The sequence below is a fragment of the Rhinoderma darwinii genome (genome assembly GCF_050947455.1).
Source record: "Rhinoderma darwinii isolate aRhiDar2 chromosome 8 unlocalized genomic scaffold, aRhiDar2.hap1 SUPER_8_unloc_3, whole genome shotgun sequence".
In the NCBI taxonomy this organism is placed as follows: Eukaryota; Metazoa; Chordata; class Amphibia; order Anura; family Rhinodermatidae; genus Rhinoderma; species Rhinoderma darwinii.
In genome coordinates this window covers 562837-589313 of record NW_027461826.1, presented here as the reverse complement: position 1 = coordinate 589313, position 26477 = coordinate 562837, and the positions used below count along the sequence as shown (strand labels likewise).

At 38.2% G+C, this 26477-nt stretch overlaps 1 protein-coding gene across 1 annotated transcript in view; it reads right to left on the bottom strand.

Annotated features, from left to right (window-relative positions):
- The window catches only part of LOC142697920 (AF4/FMR2 family member 2-like), a gene marked incomplete at its 3' end in the record, with an annotated part of 383807 nt that overhangs the window by 113267 nt on the left and 244063 nt on the right, over positions 1-26477 (bottom strand). The window contains exon 4 of the mRNA XM_075847722.1: positions 19953-19997. Coding sequence (XP_075703837.1) covers positions 19953-19997 — 45 coding nt within the window. The remainder of the gene's footprint in view (positions 1-19952; positions 19998-26477) is intronic.

Below are 26477 nucleotides of genomic sequence, written 5' to 3'. Positions count from 1 at the left end.
AGCAAACTGTAAATGTAATTAATGGTCGTAAAGTACAAACCTAGTCTGTATATTTTATACTGCACCTGAGGAACGCACGAGAATCTAAAAGTGCCTGTCACACAATGTTAATTCATTTTAAAGTGAAGGCCTGCATGGAGGACATTGCAAACCATGTGAAGAATCATTGGTCACAGGCAAGAATTGTTTTAATAACTTACTTCTACAGTCCGGCCCTGAACCCAGGCCAGGGGGATGATTGGTTGCTTGGCAATTCTTATACATATCAGGCTATTTTCACACAGCGGATTTTGCTTGGCGGGTCCCGCCACAAAATCAGGCGCAGAATTAATCCTGCCGTCGGCAGGAAGATTCCTACTACCATTTACTTCAACGGGAGGTTTGGGCGGAATCCGCCTGAAGATGGGGCAGGACGCTACCTTTGTCCGCTAGCTGAAAAAATCAGCTAGAGGGAAAAAGAAGCGTCCGTCTCCCATTGAAATGAATGGGAGGCGGAATTTTGCAGCTGCAACTGCGGCGAATGCCACCACAAAAATTCCTCCGTATGAACAAATCCTTAGGGGGTTAATTTGCTTAGGGTTTAGAAGGTATTTATACATAAAGCTAAATTATTGTATAATAGAACAATCTGTAACTTTCTACTATTTACTTATATTTACTAATAGTTCCATTTTAAGATCTCTGTTTCCTGTCAGGAAATGGAAACATTCTTATTTACAACCAGAGACTGAAAACCCTTAAAGGAACAGTGTCACCACAATTTTTTTTTTAATATGTTAAAGATGTTAGTGCTTTATTAAAAACGTTTGGATTAATTTGTGTGTTTGTGTGTTACTTTTTTTTATTTTTACACTTTTTCTTCCCTATGGGGGCTGCCATTTTTTTTTCCATTTCTGTATGTGTCGATTAACGACACATACAGACATGGAATACGGCAGCTCCAGTCCCATAGGGACTGCGAACGGGGCCCGTTCCATCCACTATCGTGTACGCCGCTGTGCGGGAACGGCGCATGCGCCGCTCCCACACAGTTAAATTTGAAATGCGCGCCGTCCGGCACCATTTTCCTGTTGACCGGAAGTCGCGGCCGGACAGTAAGATTACTACTTCCGGTCGCAGCTTCCGGACTTGTGCACATGGAGCAGCGGCAGCAGACGGAGCGGATAGACCGGAGGGAGCGGCGGCAACTGGAGCAGGTAAGTTATTTCTATGTATGTTCGTGTTTCAGTGTGTTTTACTACTGTATGTTAACCTTCTACACTGTGTGTTAGCTCAAAAAATAGCGACACACAGTGTAGGAGGTTAGACCGTTAAAAACCCTCGTTTCTCCCGGCACTAGCCAGGATAAAGGAGGGGGGGATTCTGAGAGCTCACTAGAGCGAGGGATTTTTACCCAATTTTGCAGCATAAAGCAATGTGGTTGCTTTACCACATGCAATGCTGCAATTTTGGGAATGGCTCCATCTAGTGACCAGTGCTGGGAAATATTATAAATTGAATCCAATTTATAATATTTCCTGACTCGTGAAAAAAAAAAAAAAAAATTAGAACAATGTTTAATCACCTATACACGAACTGTTTAACTAAAAAAAAAAAAAACATGTTTTGCTGGCAACACATTCCCTTTAAGCTGTGCCAAAGTGTGCCAAAATTGTGCCATAGAATTGGCACAAAATTCTGGTGCAAAATAAGCCAAATCAAAGCTGGTATAAGGAAGGGGAAAGTATCTAACAGGTCAAGCAAGACGCGCCAAAATGATTTAACAGCATGTACCACTGTGATAAATTTGGTGCATCTTGTGGCTGCCTGGTTTAAGTTTACACTGTCTAAATATTACACAGCATTAGTAAATGTGGGCCTCTGTATTCAGTTATTAGCAGGACTTGGTCTCAACAGGGTTTCAACTTCTGCATGTTAACAAGAATGTCAATCTGTTCCCTACTTCTTGCTTATATATATTTGATAAGTAGGAGCATCACCTGATGGAAACAGAAAAATGCCAATATCTGCTTGAATAGGTAAATCCAAGGATCCATTATACACTAACAACACCAATAGGGGATTTATTAAATTATTGCATTTCATACGCCAGTGTTAATAAAAATAAAAATTGGAGTAAGGCAAAAGCCTCTTTCGGCCGGACCATGTGCCACAATTGACGTGCAACAACCACAGCCATGTGACATCCATTTCCCCCATGTCACCTCTAAAATAAATAACACACATACTTAGCTAAGCGCTCCTCTTCTCTACTTTGGCTCCTCATCGCTTTAGCGTGGCTCATACAAGGTCCTGATGTCGAGCAGTGCCTGGACCTTATATGCGATGCAGCACTTCAACGTCATCATTGCTGCATTGCACACAACGTTCTGACGCTGTCCGGTATCATTACATTGTATGAGTAGCGGAGGAGTGATGAGGGAGCCAGAGGGGAAATGAGGAGAAGTGAGTATAATTATTTTTATTTTTACTTTATTTTAATATTTTATTTAACTGTCCAATGGGGAGGGGGGAGTTCGTCTAGTCGGGGAGGGGGGGGCAAGGTAGGGGCTAGAAGTGAGTGTAGATTTCTGCTATAATTTATGTCAGTTTTCTGTCATAAAGTATAATACGTTTTTCAGGCTGTGTTGACCACGCCCGCTTTTCACAAAGCCACATTTTTTTCTCACAAAAGCGTTGAGTGTGGTGCAGAAAGGCCAAAAATTGCAATTCACACCACAAATTGCGACTTTTATGCCTTTTTGCGACTTTTCTACACCAGAAAACTGACGTAGAAAGGTTAATAAATTACCCATGTGTTTTACTTACAATGAAATATGTGTACGTACAGAAATATTAGCCTTAAGGGGAATCATTGTTTTTTAAAAGTTTTATTATTATTATGTCGTTTTAACCCCCCCCCCGCATAAGTTAGTAACTATATGTCGCCGCAGGAGGTTACTTCCCGCACGAGGACGTATAGTTACTGAGTTGTTTCCGATGCACTCTGTCGGCGACAGTCTGCACCAGAAACCTGGAGGTCAGCTGTCGCCGACAGCTGACACTCCACTCTTGACAGCCAGCGGTCCTTTGTCGCTGATTTCGGTGAATTAATCCCTTAAATATGGCGATCGGTTACAATCGCCGCCTTTTAGGGGTTTCTAGCATATCGGCGGACCCCGGTCCGAAATCGTGGGGTTGGCCGATAGTTAGCGTGGCAAACGGAAGCCAAACAATGGCCTCCGTGTCTGCCATGGACGGAAGCCCATCAGGACCAACCTCCGGCTGGTCCTTATAAGCTTCCTGTCAGAGTGACAGGAAGTCACTGTGTCGTTCCCGATGCACACTGTCGGCGACAAGGTGTGCATCGAGAGCTGGGAGGTCAGCTGTCCCCGACAGCTGACACTCCAGTGTTGCCGATCAGCGGCTCATCGCCACTGATTTCAACAATTAACCCGTTAAATGTGTCGCTTGATTGCGTTCTCCGCATTTAGGGGGTTTGTAGCACATCAGCAGCCCCCATGCAATTGTGGGGGTTGCTGATGCTTGTGATGGCATCCGGAGGCCAGCCAATGGCCTCGGGGTCTGCCATGTATGGAAGCCTACGAGGACCAGCCTCTGACTTATTGTCAGAGTGACTGTGATGTCACACTGACAGTTGGAATATATTACACTACTAGGTAGTGTAATGTATTCTAGCAGCGATCAGAGCTGCAGGTAAAAAAATTAATTGTAAAAAGTAAAAAAAAGTTAATATTTTTTTTTTATAAAAGTGTAAAAATAAAAGTTTTCCTATAATAAATAATTTATTATAGGAAAAAATGAAAATGTTTAAAAAAAGTACACATATTTGGTATCACCGTGTTCGTAACGACCAAAACTATGAAACTATAATGTTATTTTTTCTGCACGCTGAACGGCGCAAACAAAATAAACGGAAAACTATGTCAGCATCGCTATTTTTTGGGCACCCCCCTCCCAAGATATAGAATAAAAAGTGATTAAAATAGTACCAATAAAAACTACAACCCGTCCCGCAAAAAACAAGACCTCCAACAGCTTTTTTGACTAAAAAATAAAAATGTTACGGCTCAGAATATGGTATCTCAGAAAAAAAATATTTTCTAGAATTGTAATTTTATTGTGCAAACGCAGCAAAACTTTGAAAAAAACTACACCAGAATAAAGTAAAACGTAATTTATTGCGCACGGTGAACGCTGTCATAAATAAAGAATTTAAAACGCCAAAATCACAGTTTTTTGGTCACCTTAGCTCTAAAAAAGATGTAATAAAAAGTGATCAGGAAGATGTATGTACCATAAAATGGTACCAATAAAAGCTACAGTTCGTCCCGCCACAATAAACCCTCACACTGCTCAATCGACCAAAAAAAAAAAGTTCTGGATGTCAGAATGGGTTGATACAAAACAATTTTTTTTTTTTAACAAATAGTCTTTTCTTTGTAAAAGTAGTAAAATATAAAAAAAAACTATATAAATTTGATATTACTGTAATAATATTAAGACGCAGAATAAAATTAAAGTTGTCGTTTTTACCACACGGTCAAAGACTTAAAAACAAAACCCCAAAAACAATGGAGGAATCACAGTTTTTTCCAATTTCAGCCCGCAAATTATTATTTTTTCAGTTTTGCAGCACATTTTATGGTACTTTAAATGGTGTTAATAGAAACTACAACCCTTCCCGCAAAAAATAAGCCCTCACACCGCTCTATTGACGGAAAAATAAAATAATTATGGCTCTTGGAAGGCGGGGAGTGAAAAACTAAAATGAAAAAGCAAAAAAGGATCAGTCCTGAAAGGGTTAATTAATTTCTAATAAAATTAATTTCTGATAAAAAAACATTTATGACCAAATATGGGGTATTGCCGTAATCGGGAGAAATTGCTTTACAAATGTTGGGGTGCTTTTCCTTTTTTATCCCTTGTGAAAATAAAAAAATTCAACGTTTTAGTGGACAAAAATGTTCATATTCATTTTCACGGCCTAATTCCACTATATTCTACAAAAAACCAGTGGGGTCAAAATGCTCACTATACCCCTAGAAAAATTCATTGAGGGGTGTAGTTTCCAAAATAGGGTCACTTTTGGGGGGTTTCCACCGTTTTGGTCCCTCCGGGGCGTTGCAAACTCGACATGGCACTGAAAACCAATCCAGCAAAATCTGCGCTCCAAAATCCAAAAGACGTTCCTTCACTTCTGAGCCCTGCAGTGGGACCAAACAGCAGTTTATTAGCACATATGGGGTATTGCCATAATCGGGAACAATTTCTTTACAAATGTTGCTTTTTCTCCTTTATTCCTTGTAAAAATGAAAAAACTTTTCCACAGAAAAAAAAGGTGATTTTCATCTTCACAGACTAATTCCACTAAATTCTGCAAAAAAACTGTGGGGTCAAAATGCCAACTATCCCCCTAGAAAAATGCTTTGAGGAGTGTAGTTTCCAAAATGGCGTCACTTTTGGGGGGTTTCGACTGTTTAGGTACCACAAGACCTCTTCAAACCTGACATGGTGCCTAAAATATATTCCTAAAAAAGGAAGGCCCCAAAATCCACTAGGTGCTCCTTTGATTCTGAGGCCGGTGTTTCAGTCCATTACCACACTAGGGCCACATGTGGGATATTTTGATAAATTGCAGAATCTGGGCAATAAATATTGAGTTGTGTTTCTCTGGTAAAACCTTCTGTGTTACAGATTTTTTTTTTATTACAAATTGATTTCGGCAAAAAAAAAAAGAAATTTGTACATTTCACCTCTACTTTGCCTTAATTCCTGTGACACGCCTAAAGGGTTAAAATACTTTCTGAATGTGGTTTTGAATACCTTGAGGGGTGCAGTTTTCAAAATGGGGTGATTTATGGGGACTTTCTAATATGGAAGGCCCTCAAAGCCACTTCAGAACTGAACTGGTCCCTGAAAAAATGGCCTATTGACATTTTCTTGAAAATATGAGAAATTGCTGCTAAAGTTCTAAGCTTTGGAACGTCCTGGAAAAATAAAAGGACGTGAAAAAAAACGATGCAAACATAAAGTAGACATATGGGGGATGTTAACTAGTAATTATTTTGTGTTGTATTACTGTCTGTTTTACAAGCAAATACATTTAAATTTAGAAAAATGCTAATTTTTGCTCAAATTTGAAGTTTTTCACAAATAAATATTGAATTTATCGACCAAATTTTTTCACTAACATAAAGTACAATATGTCACGAGAAAACAATCTCAGAATGGCTTGGATAGGCAAAAGTATTCCGGAGTTATTACCACATAAAGTGACATGTCAGATTTGAAAAAATCATCTGTGTCAAGGCCAAAACAGGCTGCGTCCTAAAGGGTTAATAAAGGTTATTTTCATTATTAGGAATTATGTGAATAGAACAATTCAATAACTCCAGTTAGTAAGGTGGAAAATAAGGTTAGTTGCCTAATAGGCAAATTGTGTTTTATTTTTGTATCTAGCCACATGTATTGCATTTCAATGAAATAGAATATGCCAAATGGAGATTATTAGAACATGCACACTTAGAACCTCATAAATTGTTCTGGAATATGTTCATTGGATCCCACCTTACCAATAGTGGTGAATGTCATTGCAAATTAATGTAGTTCTGTTCATTTTACAAAGTAAACCATCACCAATGCAGCCTAGACACTGTAGTGAACTCAGCTCTTTGATTTGTTATTCTAGTTTTTTTCTTAAGTCTTTCCAAAACTCAGTTTAAAGAATGTCTAGCGTTCAGCGTCTGCAATGATGTTCTATGTGCATCCAGTGTAAGTAACAGAGATATTAAAATGTTTGCCAAGACCCAATGGTACAAAGAATCCCGTCTTTGGAAGTGTGCAATTTATGTGGTTTTTATAACCACAAGAGGTTTTTTCTTTCCTTGTCCTTGGGGAGATGGGCTGAGTTTGTAGACGTTACTAACACAGAGCTTTATAGAACACACAGAATTGTTTGTTCACAGAGATAGAAGTACAAATTAATCACTGGCATATGACAAGTGGAACATGACATTTGCTAGCATAGTGCGTATTATAAAAAGGAAAGCCTTGTTTAGTTTTACAAATCCAACTAATGATGCCTCTGTAACACTTCTACTCCAGTAACTGAAATAGGTTTCCGAAAACCAAAATGTAAAATGAAAACATGTAAATTACACAGAATAAGAATGATGAGATTATCATTTATAATAGTTTATTATTATTAATAATAATAATTATAATAATAATAATAATAATAAAAATAATAATAATAGTACCTGGCTTGTCAACTTAACGTGCTCTTCTAGTGAAAAAAATAAAAACTTCACATGCTCTTAGAACCTTATGTTCAGTACACTTTAGTGGAGTCTTTCCCTTAAATGCTCAACCATTTATGCTGCAGACCTCTTCTTCTGCCTAATTCACTAACAATAAGCTGTTATTATTATTTGCAATTGTCTTACAGATATGGATAAAACTTGGTCACCGGCCACTTTTTAAACGCCTGCTAGCTCCCTTGCCTCTTTTCCCCTCTTAACACTGCAGATGCTGCTTGCTTGAATAAGTGCCAATGCTGCTGTGATCACAGGTCAACTTGCAATTCCCTGTTTAAATATCATATTTACATATCTATCTATCTATCTATCTATCTATCTATCTATCTATCTATCTATCTATCATCCCTCTCTCTCATATATATATATATATATATATATATATATATATATATATATATATATCTGTCTAGCTACCCGAGTATCTATCTTTCTCTTTCAGCAAGAAAGGGAGTAAAGGGCTGCAGTAATTCAAGTCTCCTCCTAATCTGGTTTATATTGAAATGAATGGCGTATACTGCCTACAACTGAAAGAAGCTAATAAACAGTATAGATCACTGCCGTTTTTTTTTTATGGATCACTTGAGATATGCTTTTAAAGGATGACTCCAACTAAATCTAAAAAATTCAGGTGACACTTGAGGTAACAATCTAAAGATTCTTCCTAATGTCAAGCCATACTCACAAACGTCTGTCACAAAAGTTGTCACTTTTTTTGAGACCCATTTAGCTGCATTACTAACAAACTGGGTAATATAACACTGCACCCTATGGGTAAAAAATTGATCTTAACTGGTGGTAGAATTTTCATTTGCTATTGGACTTACCTAAAGAATTTTTTTTATTAAAGGTAAATCATTGCAATCTATTTCCATGAAAGAACTAGAAAAGAAATAGTAAAATTAGGTATCTTGTGGGCCAAACTTCTTTCTCGTGGTTTTTATATTGGAAAGCCTAGCTGTCCCAGTGCCTACATAACTGAACTGGAGGGAGCAAGATGGTCTGCGATAAATTGTGTTCCCTTACGAAACAGAGGTTTTTATGTGTCAAAAATGTGTTGTTTTTTTTAATGCACAGGTACTAATCTGAGGGGAAATTCTGGCAACTCTGGACATTCTTATTGGGGTTTCTCTGGTTAAGAAAATCCATTAAAAAAACAAACACCCTATTGCTGAATTATGAGATAAAAGTGGAGGTTCCTATTTTCAGAATCTTCATCTAGAGCCAAGAGCAACTGCAAAGAGCACCTCTTTTTCTGGATGTACCAGCACATCCATGCATTACATGGACAGTCTATGTATTTTATGCTTCTGTTGGCAATGCTTGAAAATTAAACACTTGCTGCAAGATTCCACCATAGATTAAAGCAGATTTCTGGGGTCCCAGCAGCGGGACACCGTGTGAAAAGGGATTGCTCAAAACAGACATTTCCTTCAACTCCAATTTCAGGTTTGACCAATATTGTCCTTTATATAATGCAACCTGAAGGTTTCCTGACTTTTTTGCCAGAGGAGTCCCCCCCAAGTATCAGTAGTTAGATATCAGAGCTGGAGAATCAGTCTAGCTATAAAGCTCCATGAACCTGAAGTTGTTTTTTTATTTTGACAACACTTTTTAACTTACATTTATTGCTTCAATAAAATCAAAAGTTAATATTATAGCCTATAATCAAGTCACAGAATTACTTCATTTTCTCTAGTATTTTAGTAAACTGTAGTTCCTCCACCCATTATCCCCTAGGGAAATCTAATGTTACACAGAACAATATATTGTACAAGTCATATGAAACAACAAGCAAATCATTTCTAAAGTAATTCCAATGAAAAACATTCTTTCTCTTGATATGTGGGTTTAATTTAATTTATGTTCAGAGGAAGATCACATAGTGGGTGTACTTGTCTTCTGGGAAGAATTTTACTCATAAGTTTATCAAGTCGATGGTTACCTTAGGCTTCTACTTAACATATGGTGTCATATTACATGGCATATCCAATAAATTAGATTAAAATTTTTATTTCATCACGCTCATCGAGCTGCTACATAACTGTATTGTCCAATAAGCCTCATCTGACCTTAAATTTATCTAAGTTATCAAAGGGAAAATAAGAGTATGCAGGATTTACAGTTTGGGAGTAGTGTTAAGATGATTGCCTTTTCTGTAACAATTGATATAATAGATTTCCTAAAATCCTCAACCTGGAGTTGTTAAAAGAGAACTCAGGGACTTGTCCAATTTGTATAGCTCACAACAAATTCATCTCCACAAGAAGTGGTGCCAAGATCCACCTCATAAATACTTTGTCGAATGAATGGTACAGGACCCAGAAGGGCACTTCTTCACATGAGACTGGGTGGTTCATGACCTCACTTTGTACAAGAGATGATGATGTCATGCAGGGTTGGACTGGCCCACCATTATACCAGGGAATCCTTTGGTGGGCCCAGATTCTTTCGCAAAAATGGGCCACAATTGTCCAACAGAGTACAACCCCGTTTGGAGCCATTAACTTGCCACTAAGGTCCATTTATTATGGGTTGATTCACGTACAACCTATTTCACCTTATTGATGATATATCCTGCTCTGTATAGAAGGAGGTGGCGTTTAGTACCATTTCCTCAAATTGGCGCAGAGAAGCCCTAACATCTCTATTTGGGGACTTAAAGTAAATTATATTTTGGGGGTGTACATCATTGACACCACAGTCCTAAAATTCAGGAGAATTTTGGTAGGTACAGGACATATAATAATAAAATTATACATAATATATAAAACATATTATCTACTGATAGAAGAAATAAAAATGTTGTTTTTTACTGGTTAAATACATTTCAGAGTAACAATCAACAGCTTGTATATAAGTAAATTTGAAATAACTGTTGTGTGTTTTACACAGAGAGGTTCAAGTCCATTCAATTGCATCCTTACCCTTGATGCATATTTGAATGCTTCTCGCTATTAGTCAGGCCTGGCATAGATTTTACATGCACAAATACGAGGAGGTAAAATACTTCTGCTCACTGCCAAACGTGTTTACATAATTTTTTTCCGCAATTGAGGTTTGGCTTTGGCAGATGTTGGTCGAAATCTGATGATGCAACCATTAATGAGAGAATAGAAGCCAAATGTATTAGTCCATGAATTTATTATGAACATTACTCATGTGTAGTTATGCAGTGGCGTACATAGAGAATAAGGGGCCACATAGCAGAGATTAAAACCTACGCACTCCTAACAATCCAGAACAGGAGGTCATCTTATTTTCATGACATGGGTATTTTCCACTTATTTGTTTGCTATCATTACATCCCTGTGCAAGTTCTAACCACTCATTAAAATGGAGCTGTAGCAAACCCTGGAATGGGTCCTCTCTCTTCTGGGGCCCCATAGCAGATGGATGGGCTGTCATTATGGTACATATGTTCTTGCCATTATGTTACCTAATTATCAAAATCAGTAAATTAATAGAAATTAGCTAGTATTTTACATGAATGTAATCCATTTTTTTTTCTTTTGGGACAACTTAGTCCAAATTCTTACGAACAAATTGGAAAGGATGAGTCATAAAAACTAACTTCTTATCGCACCATAGCGTACATGCACATCATGCTGTACAACATGGAAGTGTGCCTCGTATTAACAGTAATGGCTGTTTAAACCTGTCCCTGTCAGTCCTTGCAGCTCTGGGCCTAATAATGGCCCCCAAGGCTGTCTAGTATTAGGGCCCTTTTATACGGGCCAATGATCAGGCAAACGAGCGCTCATATGAATGCTTATTCCCAATAATTGCCCTGTGTAAACAGGTCAACAATCAGCCGATGAATGAGCAAGTGCTCATTCATTGACTGATCGCCTCGTTTATAAAATAAAATAGTTGCTGTACGGCAGAACATCTCCCTGTGTAAACAGGTAGATGTGCTGCCGCCAAGATGGAAATGTATGGCGACGAATGATTATAGAAACGATCGCTCGTCCCTACACATTACCAATCACAGCTTCTTGTGAAAGAAGAAGACAAATGCTGATCGACCAGCTGTCTTGTCGATCGACGCTCATTTTCATGACCCATAACGGACCGTGTAAATGAAAGTATGCCATAACAGATGCCTTTATATTTTACATGCACAGGCAGTAATGTCCTGTCATATAGATAAATGAGAGTGCGCTATGGTTATCAAAGGAAAAAATGGTAAAAGTCCCCTAATGGTATTTCATTTTTTCTGTTATTAATTAAATAAAATAGACAATTCTAAAAAATCATGCCGCAACATGAAAAACAGAAAATATTACATTTTTCTTTACAAATAAATCTATTTTATTTAACGAAAGTCACAAAAAAATAAATAAAACATGTACATATTAGGTATATCCCTCTTGATCACGTACAATACAGTTATGTTCTCTATTAGAAGTACCGACCTTCTAGACACCTAGGATTCAGGGACAACAATTTCTATCACTTTATTTATTATATATATACATAGAAATCTTTTCTTAAGTGTAATTATCTAGAAGAACTATTCACATAATAAAAATCAAGACACAAGAAACAATACAGATTGAAAATAAAAATAATACAAACCATAAGGCCAAATGCACACAATGCATATTACATGTGGAAATCTGCAGCATAATACAGCACCAGCATAGTAAATGGGATTTCAAATAATCTCATCTACAGAATTTTTCTGGACGTAAATTAACCTGCGGTTCGTATTTTAAATGTAAATGTATCTTGCATTTCCGCTTGTGAATTGTATCTGACAAGTTTATAATAAAACTTACCAAAATCCACAGAATAAAACCGCACCTATTTCCGCATCAAAATGTAAAAAACGCACCTACAAACGCATAAAAAAAACACACTATAAGGCCGGGTTCCCAAGGGTCGGATATGCAGCCTATCCGAACTGGAACCTGCAGCATCTTCCGTCCGAAAAACTATCGTGGTGCGGTTTTTCAAATGGGATTTTCGTTGCGGAGTGCAGCGCTGGGAAAAAAAAAACCTTCATACTTATCCCCTCCCTCTTTTTTGCACGTAGTCTGGCCTACTAAGATGACATTGCAGGTCATGTGACACTGCAGCCTGTTATTGGCTGCAGCGGTCACATGGGATGAAATGTCATTCCAGGAGGCCGGACTGCAGGAAGAAGGAGAGAGTTCTGGGTAAGTATGATTTTAGTTTTCCTGAGTTGCGATTTCTGCGGCGGAATCGCTGCGATTCCAATGCAAAAGTTGCAACACTGTGCTTAATGTTGCGGGTTTTGTGGGAAAACCCGTAACAGAAAATCAATGAAAATGCAGCATTGATTTATGCCGCAGATTTAAGTTCCGCACCGCCGGTTAATTTATCAACGTTTATGCTGTGGTTTTTTTCCCGCAATGTGGGCATGAGATTTTCTAAATCTCATCCACTTTGCTGCTACTGTAAACGCTGCAGAATTTCCGCACATAATGGCGTTGCGGAAATTCTACAGCGTTTATGCTACGTGGAAACCCGACCTTGGGTGCAGATTTTACCTGCAGAATTACCTGTGTTTACCTGTTGTTTTGATGAGGATTTTCTGTACCAACTTCCGCAACGTGTGCATGTAGCTTAAAAGTTTCCACAATATGAATGTACAGGAGACAAAAATGTCCACCGTGGAGCCCTCGCCGTACAGGATTTAGAAAGAGTAAACTAATTTGTCATAAGATTGAATGGATTGCTGTTCCTGTAATACTAGTGTAGTACTAGTGTAATACTAGTTCTTATAGTATTACAGCAACAGTAATCCATCGAAATAGGTATATCGGTACAGCCCAGAGCACCGTCCACCCAGCCGGAGTCGCCAGATTTGCAGTAATTCATTCATCCTACAAAGAGGATCTGTACCAGCAGCTTTTTCTCGGGCAGTAAGCAGCACATATCAATATATATTATTTACTTATCTTGAGCTATTGAATATACACAAATATAGTATCTGCTACTGTATCTCTGCTATTTCCAGTACAGGGGCTTTATTGCAAACTTTGATCCTATAATGACATTTTGAAACTTTCTTAGAGCATGTTCACATCTGCGTTCAGTATTTCCGGTGTTCTGCTCCATCAGAGTAGCAGAACAACAAAAATGCCAGGAACGCCGGTTCCATTGTAACTTTAATGGGTTCTGTCGGATTTTCGTCATGGTGTCCATCGCTGCACTATTGTTTCCGGTATTTTGGATGGGATCTGTGACAGAGGTCCCTAATTGAGCCTCCAATATTTTTTCTAGATAATTACACTTAAAGTGTAGCTAAAAGTTTGACAAACTTCTGGCATGTCATAGTGACATGTCAGAAGTTTGGATTGGTGGGGGTCCGAGCATTGAGACCCCAGCCGCTTCGTGTCTGTTCGGCTTTTTCCGGAAAGCCGATGTATCAGAGTACGGGCTGATAGACTTTCTATTGAGTTCCTACACCGATACATTTATTTACGGAAAAAGCCGAACAGACACGGAGCGGCTGAGCGCTCACACGAATGCTTCAGCTGCTTCGTTCTAGCGATTGGTGGGGGTCTCAGTGCTCGGACACCCACCAATCCAAACTTCTGACATGTCACTATGACATGTCAGAAGTTTGGCAAACATTTAGCTACACTTTCATTATTTGTATACATTAAATGCTATAATATATGTACCCACAAATAATGCCTTTAAATATATATGCTTTATCCCATAAAAAACAAGGCCTCAAAAAGCTTAAATATAAAACATTTATGGCTGACGGAATGCGAGGAGGCAAAAACAAAAAAAAATATTTGGGTCCTTAAGGGGGCTGTCTAGTTTAGTAAACCTGTTTTCATATATTCTATTAGTGAATTTTGAGTTGACAGAAAGGCCATACCCATCTCTTGGGCTTGTGCAGGTTATTCTGATACAGTTCACAGTAGATTCTATTAATGTGTCCATATTAGTATTCTGAGCTATAGACATATATTACTTTTAAGGAAAAGCCAATTTGTTACCGCTTTGGACGATCCCTACTGGTTAGAAGGAACCCTTGGCAATAAGCAGATCACAAAGTTTCCCCTGCTGAAACCCACAGTTGTCTATAGGAAAGCCTGGCAGTAAGTGTTAAATCTCACTGCAGCACCACCACAGGGAAAATTAAGTATTACATAGTGCTTCTTCAAATGAATGGGTTATCTGTGTAATGCAGGAGAGGACAGGCCCTCTGAGCAAGGGACACTCATTGTAACACTGATAGCAAGAAGAAATGCTAGCACAGGCTTCCAGTATCCGTAGTTTCAGTTGCTGCACATCTCTTATCTTCACAGCATAGACAATTGCCTTCAGATGACCCCAAAGATAAAAGTCTAAGGGGGTCAGATCGGGAGGCATTTCTTCTGCGGTGTTGCTATCAGTGTGTGAAGAGTGGGAGAAGAGGGTTGCATTGACAATCCAACACAATGGGCAGCACTTTGAACACATTTTATAAGTGGTCAGAAACTTGTAAATAACTCATGAAAGAATAAAGTAACGTTAAAACCAAGCACATCATTGTTTTTCTTGTGAAATTCTCGATAAGTTTGATGTGTCACATAACCCTCTTCCCATTGAAAAAACTAAAGTTGGATACAAAATGGCAGACTTCAAAATGGCCGCCATGGTCAACACCCTGCTTGAAAAGTTTCCCCCCTCCCATATACTAATGTGCCACAAACAGGAAGTTAATATCACCAACCATTCCTATTTTATTTAGGTGTATCCATATAAATGGCCCACCCTGTATATTAAAGGGTTCTTTACAGTTAGGGTATGTTCACAGGAAAACTCAAAAACTTCTGAAAATACGGAGCTTTTTTTAAGGGAAAACAGCTCCTGATTTTCAGACGTTTTGTAAGCCACCGATTTTCGTGGCGTTTTTCATGGCGTTTTTTATGGCCGTTTTTGGAGCTGTTTTCAATAGAGTCTATGAAAAACAGCTCCAAAAACGTCCCAAGAAGTGACCTGCACTTCTATTTCGTGGACGTTTTTTTATGCGCCCGTTTTTCAAGTTGCCCACGTAAAAAAACGGCCCGTCGGAACAGAGCCGTTTTTTCCATTGAAATCAATGGGCAGATGTTTGGAGACGTTCTGCTTCCGATTTTTGGGCTGTTTTTCAGGCGTTTATGGCCGAAACTAGGCCGTGTGAACATACCCTCAGAGTAGTCACATTTTAGAATGCTCTGCCACATAATGTAGTAATGGCAAATACAATGATTTCATTTAAAAATAGTGGGTGAGAGAACTATATTTTAAAGGGACAATCCGGGTTTTTAAAATGTATGGTCTATTTTAGATCGGTGCGAGTCCAACTGACGGAACCCCCGTCAATCATCTGAATGGGACAGCGCTGCAATACCTTGCACAGCCACTATGAATGTAACGGTGCATGCAAGTACGAATAAAAAAGAAGTCCCTGTAAACAATGACGGGACAGTGGCGCTTGTATGAGCGCCGTAGCCCTTTTAAACAGCTAATTGGACCACCACTGATCTAATATTGATGGCCTATCCTAAAGATAACCAGATAATTGATTCCGTCCTCTGATAGACGAGCACTGAAGATGTTGGCGCTGCTAGACACAGTGCCAACATGGGCCGACGTCATCAGTGCTGGTTAATTGGAGGGCAGTGGAGGAGGTGGGGACGTGTCTTATACTTCCAAAGACACTCTCCATAGCGAAGTCTGAGATATTTTTGGGGGGGACTGTATGGTCGCTTTGAAAGTGGTCTTCTAACCTTCTAGAAATTCCCAGTAATAGCTTAATATGCGTACAAATAATAAACAGGCACATACTCATGTTTTAAATGAACACCGATCCCACTGTGGTTCCTTATTCCCCAGCCAGTCTCTGTTTCCTAGGCTAATCACTGGTCGCAGTAGTGACGCGCTCTCTATACTAACATCACATCTGCGGTCAGTATTGACCTAATTCCTGAAAATGGAGCATAAAGTTTAGTACTATATTCCTCCTTATGTTGTTTGAACTGGTAGAGCACAATTAATGTTATAATGATCAGTGATTGGCCACCCCTGTCACATGTCAGGTATAACATGCCATCAATGGGGACAAGTAAACCAAGATCTACAGGACACCATGGAACATTGTTGCAGGAACAGTGGGGGCTTTTAAAGCTGAATATGTGCCTGTTTGTTTTCGTTACCCATATGCAGCTATTAATGGGGTTTTCAAAAAAAAGTCAGGAAAATCTACCTTTTCAGCAAAATTCAATTTGTATCAAATGGAAAATAAATGAAATCTCGTACAAGAATAGGCTTTCATTTTCGCTCTAGAAATACAGATTGCCTGTTTATGACTTTTTTCCAATTTTTCTTTTTTCTCTATCTTATATATGAAGAAGCAGATAGTAAAAAGCGGGGCAATTTTCACACGGCATGATTAGGGCTTCAACAATAGACATGTGCTAAACCACTAGCACTGTGTAAAATATATGAAAGGACATCTGTAATGTTTACTGTCTAAATAAAACGAACATCACCTTGTCTATTATATTGTCTTCAAACACTTAATAGCCGGCACTCTCCCGGACTCTGACATGTGAGTGGCAGCCATTTTCACCAACTTCATCTCTGTGTTATTACTATTATTGACAAACGGCTTAGTAACAAAGACTGTTCCAACAATAAATGCTACTGTGGTTCAAAAATGTGTTTGCAGACAAGAAATCTAAATGCTAACACATTTCAGATAAACTATAGGTTTCCTTCACCACGGCTAATATTTCATGCCAAGCATTTCACGGACAGCTGACAGAAGAGTGCATAAATGGGCAACCTGTGCCAGCTTTAAAAGTCTATATTTTCCAACCGTAAATAACAAAGCTTAAGAACATATCCAATTTTTCTGTTGCTTTTATTTTGCTCTTGTCATATTCTTAAAAAATACAAAGTTAATTTATTTACTAGGCTCTTTAAAAGTGCCTTCACACGCTACGTCTTTTGACAGCCTAATGCCAGGTTGCTAAGTTACGACTGTTTGACATCATCTCTTCCGGTGTTCTTCCATTAGACAGGTCCACATGATTCACTAGGCTTTTTAGCTTGTTACTCAATTTCCCAGTGACGTCTTTATTACGATTGTATATTCACATCATGTAGGCAACTTTCTAGCCGCCCTTCTGCATGCCGTCCACCCCTTAGAATCCATATGAAAATATTTCAAATGCTTTTCAGCTACTGAGTGAACGTGTAACCTCAATGGACAGCTTACCTTTCATATTACCCTTACTAGAATAAAATGTAACATCTCCCTTAATGTCAGATTCTATTTTACCGGAAAAATGATGGAGGAGCAAATAAAGGTCTCTACCTGCTAATTGTGTTACATGAAATAGTCACATCCGATAGAGATGGGGATGATTAAATCCATTAGTGCTTTAAACGGCACACAAAAATGGAAATTTCACATGTAATTTCAACTGTCAAGGGCATTTTTGGCCGTTGATATATATTTATAGAGTGCAGGGTTATTGCAGCTAGCTGGCAGGACACGAGAAAAGATGACTCTGATCGCACAGTTAATTGGAACTTTAATTTAAAGGTCTTCTACCCGGGTGATATAATAACCCTTTCAGAGCTACTGCACTGTGCATGTTTATTGGTTAAAGGAAATCAAATAAAACTAAAGTAAAGAGAAAAAATATATCATTTTGGAAGATGAAGTTTAGAGGATACATTGCTCCCCACTTCATATAATCAGAGTCCATAGTGCTGGTTTATTGCATATGGTAGGACATCGGGGCAAGCACTTTGCTGTTAGTCTCCGCTCTGCATAAATGTGGGAAATCAGTCTCCGACAATGAAGCCCTGTGGGCTAGTTAACAAGATTAGAGGAAATCTTGAGTAGTAATTTCCCTGAAAAAAATGTAAATCAATGAAGATTGTAAGTAATGGAGCAAAGGAAAGCACCACACATTCTGTAAGGTTAGCTGAACACGCCATATATCGGCTCAGTGCATAAGCCTGGGGCATAGCTATGGGGGGTTCTAAAGCCCCTATGCCACATAAGGAAACACCAGTATATTAAAAGGCTTAAAAATTCACCTCTGGCGCATATCATATATAGTATTTAGTGTCAATGCTTGGTTCTGATCCTGTCCTGTGAAATGAGGAAACCGTAATGTTGGAAAGCTTTTGGCTCATAAGCCTTATGGTTGATTCTTTACATGTAAACTCTACCTGCTAGTCTAGATTTTATTCCTCCCAAAGAAGTACAGTACAGAATAATCTGAAATCTTATTCGGACTGGCTAGAGGTGAACAATTACAAGAGTTTTGAATCAACATGATGATAATACAATATTTATGTTGGTATTTTGGGTGTTTTCCTGGAGGTTGTGTAACTCTACATAAAAAGTCCAATAATCCAGAATAGAGGGTCCTGTTCATGCTGGATAAAAATAAATTTTACGACATACTCACTGCGAAAGTACAGTAGTGACTGAAGGCAGACATCATTTAATCATATAACTCGAATTCTGTGCAGGGGATTTGGAGCTATGTTTCAGAAAAACAGAGCTCTGACCACTATAGAGATATATTAATGTATATAATTATCTCTCTTTACATGTCTATTTTTAGTAAAATACTTGTATTTTCAATTAATTGACAATTCTGGAACATATTTTCTTTGAACTCTGCATTGTGCGATTCCTCTGTTATTCCGCCTAGAAATTCATGAATACATTGACAACTGTGTGTTACCATTCCCTTCTCAAAGGGGTGTGTCCCTTCACAGTCTCACTGTCAGCTCTGATTGGACATTATAAATCTGTGTAAAGACACATTTCTAAGAGGAGTAAAAGAGGAACGGCAAAGTTATAAGAAAAGATGTTACAGAATTGTAATTTCATGGGGATTACAATTATTTACTAAAACAGACATGTTAGGAAAGGTGACAGGTCTTCTTTAAATAACATTTTGATATAAGGTGGAGATTTACTTTCAGAATTACAAACATGTCCAATTGGTTCTCCCAATAGATCAGAGAACAATCTACATGTCATCAAGACTCGAACCAGGTAAATACTGTACATTTGCCCTTCTTTAAACTTCAGTATTATTTCATAAATAGATACATACATGTATATTCCAATTCTGTATAGCTATATAATATCCGGCATGTCACAATGATTTATGTCTATACTTATAGAAGGTCTAAGGGCAGGAGCATTACAGACTAAAACAGAAATTCCTTGACATCAATTACAAGTGTGTGTCTTTTGCCACTTGAAATGAGCATGAAAGACATGAAGAAAGTGCTTTCAGCAGAAACTTGTTCCCGACATATAAGTTTTATTATATTTAGAAAATCCCATTGCTCAGACGAGCACATTCCCGGTTGACACCAGAGTCTGTGACAAGAAACCTTGAAGTAACAAGTAGGAGTACAGAGTCAGAAACAATTATTCAGGTTATAGCCACTTTTTCTTGCGTTATTGAATTCTGAGACATACTACAAGTGCGGCTCCTGTTAGGTCGACATTTTTTCGCCATGTTTTATGTACTATTAGAAATCGGTATAAATGCTGTAAATAATCAGTGGACGAGTCTGTCCCACAATTAAAGTTGTTCAAAGTCACCATTTATTGTAAACTTTCAAACTCACCCGTAGAATTTCTTCAACACAACTTGGATCATTTGGAAGACCCACCTGTGTAAAGAAATATTCATATTATGAGTAACCGACAATAAAAAAAAACCTCCAAGAACTGAATGAATTCAATATAACAATACAAATATGTCAGTATAAGGCTTCGTTCACATCTGTGTCAGGGCTCCGTTCTGGTGTTCTGTCTGAGCTTCCCGTCAGAACGGAACTCTGACTGAAACAAACGGAAGCCAATGGTTTCCGTTTGCATCACCATTCATTTCAATGGTGACAGATCCGGTGCAAATGGATTCGGTTTGTCTCAGTTTTGCAATGGTTCTGTTGTTTTGACAGAAGCAAAACCATAGTCGACTACGCTATTCAGTCCGTCAAAACGACGAAACCCTTGCACAACTGAGACAAACTGAAAACATTTGCACCGGATCCATCACCATTCAAATCAATGGTGATGCAAACGTAAACCTATGGTTACTGTTTGTTTCAGTCAGGGTTCCGTTCTGATGGGCCGCTATGTCGGAATGCCAGAACTGAGCCCTAATACAGATGTCAACGAAGCCTAAGCAGAACTCATATAAACTGCAAATGTCAAACAAAACAATCATGGCGTTTTTCAGATAGAACAAATGTGATGTCTCAATGGTCTTCTTGTTTTTGGTTTATAAAACATCACTAGCCAAACAAAAAGTGAAACATTGGGGGCAGAAGCATTTCTGCAATATAGCAGTTGACAACGCTCAATCTGCACTAAGACATCTCTACTTTTTGCAAGGTGCCATCCCTATCTCATTCATACACAGCCTAGGCAACTCTGTACTTGTAGAGAGTATTTACCAAGAAGTCTTTGATAGGAGTGGGAGCTCATTCTGACATATCCTGTTTCTACCTATTCTTTCCAGATGCCTGTACCCTTTAGTTTGGGAGTTCTGTTCTCCCATTTGTCCTAAATAATAAAAAATGGGGCTAAAACCCCGCACAAGGGCGAAGGAGAACATTCTCAAAGGAAGTTTTGGCAAATGTATCCCTTCTCCCCTAAACTGGATTCTGTTCCTGTTTTTGATCATTCATGGCAGACTTGGGAACAGAACTCCTGAATGCAAGGGTTAATGCAGAGAGAGAGGAAAATGTCCATCTTACTTTTTCTAAAAGGACAGGACTGTACACAAGCATCATTAAATACATTCAAATACACATAAAATAATATAAAAAAAGAGGAAATGTGCTAGTTTTTGCCCCTGACCATGTCTATTAAGATAATAGAGGAAAGCTACTGCATAGTGAAATCCCTATTCTGCAGGTCAATAGGAAATTACATTTTTATTGACTGTTTTAAGACTTATCAAACCATGTAGGTATATCTGACTTATTCGAACCTTGTCCAATATTTGGAATTTGGCTAATCTTAAATCCATGGCAGCTTAGCAATCATCGTTTACATAATAAATCTCTACACAAAGAAGTATCGTAATGTAAGCCAAGAACACACTGTAACTTCCCAATACAAAAGCATGTCGGGAAAACGATTTCATTTTTTACAGGAAATGTTGTTATGAACAATACTATATTTTTTAATCATGATAGTGAGATAGAAGCATGTGAGTCATCCTCGCGGTTGCTTTTATTTGCCTAAATACTGTACCATCAACCTGACTTATGCAAAATAACCAAAATGTCTCATATATCCCATTTTATAATACTGCTGTCTGTAGGCCTCATGAGTTTATGCATGACAAATGTAATTTCCTATACGTTCGCGATATTGCTAAAATATTAAATTAGAACAATATGCTGGTGGCTAACTACCCAGTCAGCATTTTCACATACCCTCCCAGGTTACCATTGCCCAGAGGAAAACAAGAGAATACTCTGGTGGTTCGAGGTTGTGACACAGCGATGAGAGCCAGCCACAACAAGACCCATGAGGTTCAACATAGACAAACCCAAGGGCAAATACATTGATGATGGGGGTTACCACTTTTATGGTTATTTTGCAATAAAGCTATTATGGTTTTCTGTTTTTGTTTTTTTTACCTGCGTGAGAAATAGAAATAAAACAGTTTACAGTGCAATAAATAGTGAACATACAGTATAATTGCTCTCTAAAGCTGATGGCCCATCTTAATCATATAGTTTGTTGGGCCCAATATACAACAGTTCGACAGTGTACCCTTCACATGCAAATATATGTTTCAGAGGCATTAGAACGACTGTTACTGAAGACCACAGATGGACTGACAATTGGCATATAATTCAGCCACATAGCGAGATCCTTTTTTTTATTCTCACACATACTCATACTTAGTGTGGACAGTTATAAAGACCAAAGTAAGCATGCATGCCTCCTAATATTTGAATCCAAAATTGTCTTACATTTTAAAAGGTAACTAAAATTTCAAAAACCTTTTGACGTGTCATAGTGACATGTCAGAAGTTTTGATTGGTGGGGGTCCGAGCACCGAGACCCCACCAATCGCTTACAGGAAGCGGCAGAAGCACTCTTGATCGGCACTCTTGGAAAGCTGAGCATGTGGTGGACGGACACATAGACTTTCTATTGAGCCTATACACCGTCCGAGGAAAGCCGAGCAAGTGGTGTGCGGGTTCAGTAGAAAGTCTATGGGCCCGTACACCACTTGCTCAGCTCCTCGAGGATAGCCAGAAACTTAGCGGCACAACACAGACACTTCTGCCACTACGTTTTAGCGAACACTGCTAAGTCAGCCATGTAAGGAGCTACTTTTTTTTAATTCACACTTATACTCATACTTGGTGTGGACAGTTATGAAGATAAAAGTAAGCATCCATACCTCCCAATATTTGAATCCAAAACTGTCTCACATTTTAAAGGGTTTCTAAACCATACAAGCACTGTTAGGCTGGTTTTCTACACAACATTTTTATGCATTTTTATGCTTTTTTCGTGGAGGTTTTCAAGGCATTTCTATTCTTATATTTTTTTTATGTTAGTTATAAAATGAGCACCAATTTGTTGAATTATACGAATGGCTGAAATCTGAAACAAAAAGATTAGCTCATCTCTAGCTGTGATATCACAATGTGTTTTATGCGATTTTTTTTATAGGGCCAAAAGTAAACTAGTTTAACAATCTGAGGGAGTTATCATGACGGATAAACAATGGAGCGTCAGTAAAAAGACAAATTCAACACTGCTACATCTGTATATAGGCCAATTGTTATACTGTATACTCACACATGAAATATTATAACATACTACAATGTCTTTGGAGCAAACATCAACAATAGTAATTTGTTGAGGCTGTTAGTCTCATATATTTTAGCACAATCTAAAATGTGAATCTTCTGCATCATGAACACAGCAGAGAGAGTGCGTAGCCTGTATATGGAGCACTAGACACTCCATTCCATCGTATGGTGATCTATACGGTACAGAATTACGGAGATATTCTCTTCTAGAAGCAATGGTTGTAGAGGAGAATACCTCCCTACCTACGGCATCCAATCATGGCATAATTTTTTATCAGTCGGATTTAAATGGAATCTAACAGAAAAACCTCTGTATGCCTTTGTAGAAAATCTGAGCCTTATGGAGGTACTGTAAGGCCCTATAGTCTTCGATGGGTTTCATATTATGGTTCTGTACAACTCATAAGTTGTACAGAGCTTTAATACAGTCATGTACAAGAGGCCTCATAGTCAGAACATTAGGGTATGGTCCCACGTAGCAACGGCCACATGTGAAACCATACCGGATGCAGTGGGCAATGGCCGCACGATTGTGCCTGTAATACTCCGGGCCCCTGCTGTACGTCTCGATCAATATAAAATTTAATGTTTTAACAAACTCCCAAAGACTTTGTAAATGAATGCTAATTTGCCAAATAGAGGACAGTTGTTTCAAGTTGGGTTATTTTTATTTCATTAAATCAAAGGATATCTTAGCTAAACATTCTTTTTAGTCTTAAAGTATCTCATTGCTGAAAAGAAATGATTGTTGGAAGTAGCTCATTTTCTTTGGCTTTCAAAGCTTTATTAATTAATTGTGCATCTCCACTAGAGCTAAATCCAGCGGCTAATGAGAAATAAAATGAAACTAGTTAAAACACTAAAATTGAAACTCATAAGTAATGTGTAAGGCCTAAATTAATGAGCAGTTATGCCGAAGCAAATGCCGTCCATAAATTTTCCAAGATTTTTTTTTTAATGTGTTATTATATTTAATGTGAGTCATTGCTTTTTTATCAATTATAATAATTAATTATTGTACAAAAAGTTATATAAATAAAGCCACCTATTTAAATAGCATAACATGAGCTCAATATAATATCTTTACAGTTTTAGGTGACCGATTATAGTTGAATAGTAAGTCCCATAAATTGCAGCCCCAGATGGACCATTGCCTTTCATTGGTAGCCATGTGATCTATTTAAAAATGCTGTCATCTTACCATATATCTTTTCCCAGAATGCCACTGCAACACAGTTTCCCATATTGTCATATTGGAGAAGGACCTGTAATATTGCTCATCCTGATTCCTCCTGGTTCATTAACAGAATGCCACAACTACAGTGAATACATCATTTTACTGGTAGAGCAGGCGAGAGAGAGAACAAAGATTCTGGAAATATAAACCTGCATAACTAAGCAGTTTAATAATGACAGCAACTCTAAACCTGTAACAGCATCCAAAAGACTTTACAATACAGATTATAGCGTTGTTGTTTTTTTTTTCATTTTTTTATTATTATTATTATTCATTTTTGGGGCTATGCCCTTCAGATTAAAAGGTGTTATTCGGGACTAAAACACTGAAGGCCTTTCCCTAGACACTATAATAAATGTTTGATTGGTAGGGGTCTGACACTTAGCACCCCCAACAATTATCAGAAAAAGGGGCTGCACATATGTATGAGCCTTTGTGCCATTGAAAGTGTATGACAGCCCTTCGTTTTGATGATTGGAGATGGTCCTGTTGGTTGATCCTCACCGATTAAAAGTTGATGATCTATCCTGAGGATAGGTCATTAATGTTTTAGTCCGGCAATTTCCTCATAATCTATGATTGTATTGAGAATAAATGTGTTTATATGGCACTGGAGCAGATTCTACTTTACTATCAAGAACGGTGAAAATCATTTTAGAGAAACAGAAATATTTATTTAATCTACCAGTGATGGGATCTGATATTTGTCAGATTATCAAATAACCTGGATTATCACATAGGCGGGAAAGTATATAGAATTTACTAGCAAATGAAGAACCTCTAAAAAAAAATGGACTTTGAGAAATGGCGGTCTATGACAATTTGTGAACTATTAGATGCTATACTAAAGGAACATGTCTGTGCTTGAATGATAAGTTATTATATTTAATATATATAGTTCTAATATAGTCATTCACATTGGTTTCTACTTCATTGCGGCTTTTAGTCTCAGGGTTTATTCCCACGACCGTAGTATACGTTAAAACAATGCCGTAACATGGACGCATGTATTTCATTGGGGCCGTTTTAATGGACCGTGTGAAGGGTCAGTGGAAAAATAGGACATGTCAAGTCTATGAGGGATCCGTGAAAACTGGTCCCACACGGGTGCAACTCGGACGTGAAAAACTGCAGTTTTTCACGTCCGAGTTTGCACTCGGGCGTGTGAATCTATCCTAAGACTGAATGAAATGAAGGAGGCTAGATGTCAAAGTGTGATAATAACTGATATGTTGTGCAGGGGGCTTATGCCTTACTAAAAATCCAATCGCTCTTATCAATTCATTCCACCTGCTGTTGTCCACTCTCCATAAAGCTGTTTACAAGACAAACCAACCACAATTCCCATGGGTCAATAGACGAACTCTAACTGAATAACAGAATTTACATCTTAAAATATTCATTGTGAATATCTGAAATAATTAGTTGATCTAGAGAGAACAGACATTTACATATTTTACATATTAAAACTTCCAAGACAAGTTCAGTGCTGATGTTTTTCTCCTTTTTGCATTTCAACATGTCCCTAATGCTGAAAACGAGCTAAATGGATTGTAAGAGGGAACGGAAGACTATGCATGGGTGTAGATACTGTAGGATACAGATACAAAGAGATATTCCAGGGGGACTCTAGAGATTGCAGCCACAGAAGTAAACTGCTGATAATCATGTTTTATTTAAAACAAATGTTTATACATTTACTGTTTTCTATCCCTTTGTAGCATGCCCCTCTCTGCCACGGACCTGAGCTATCTGATTAATAAATACAATGCCAGCACAACAAATCTGCTAGGACTCCTAAGACACTGACAGTATCAGTGCACCTAAAATGTTTGGGGAATGCCTGTAGAAAACGAATCAAATAACTCACATTTTTAAGATCTCTGTTTAATGTCTGTGAATTGGGATATCCTTGTTTGCATCCAGGGGCTGATAACTTGTACAAACCTAAAGGGCCTTTTACACTGGCCGACAATCGGCCGGTGCAGTGAATGCCGATTGGTGCTCGTTTGCTCTGGTCACACGGAGCTATGGATGGGGACGAGCGGTCGTTATTCCGATTG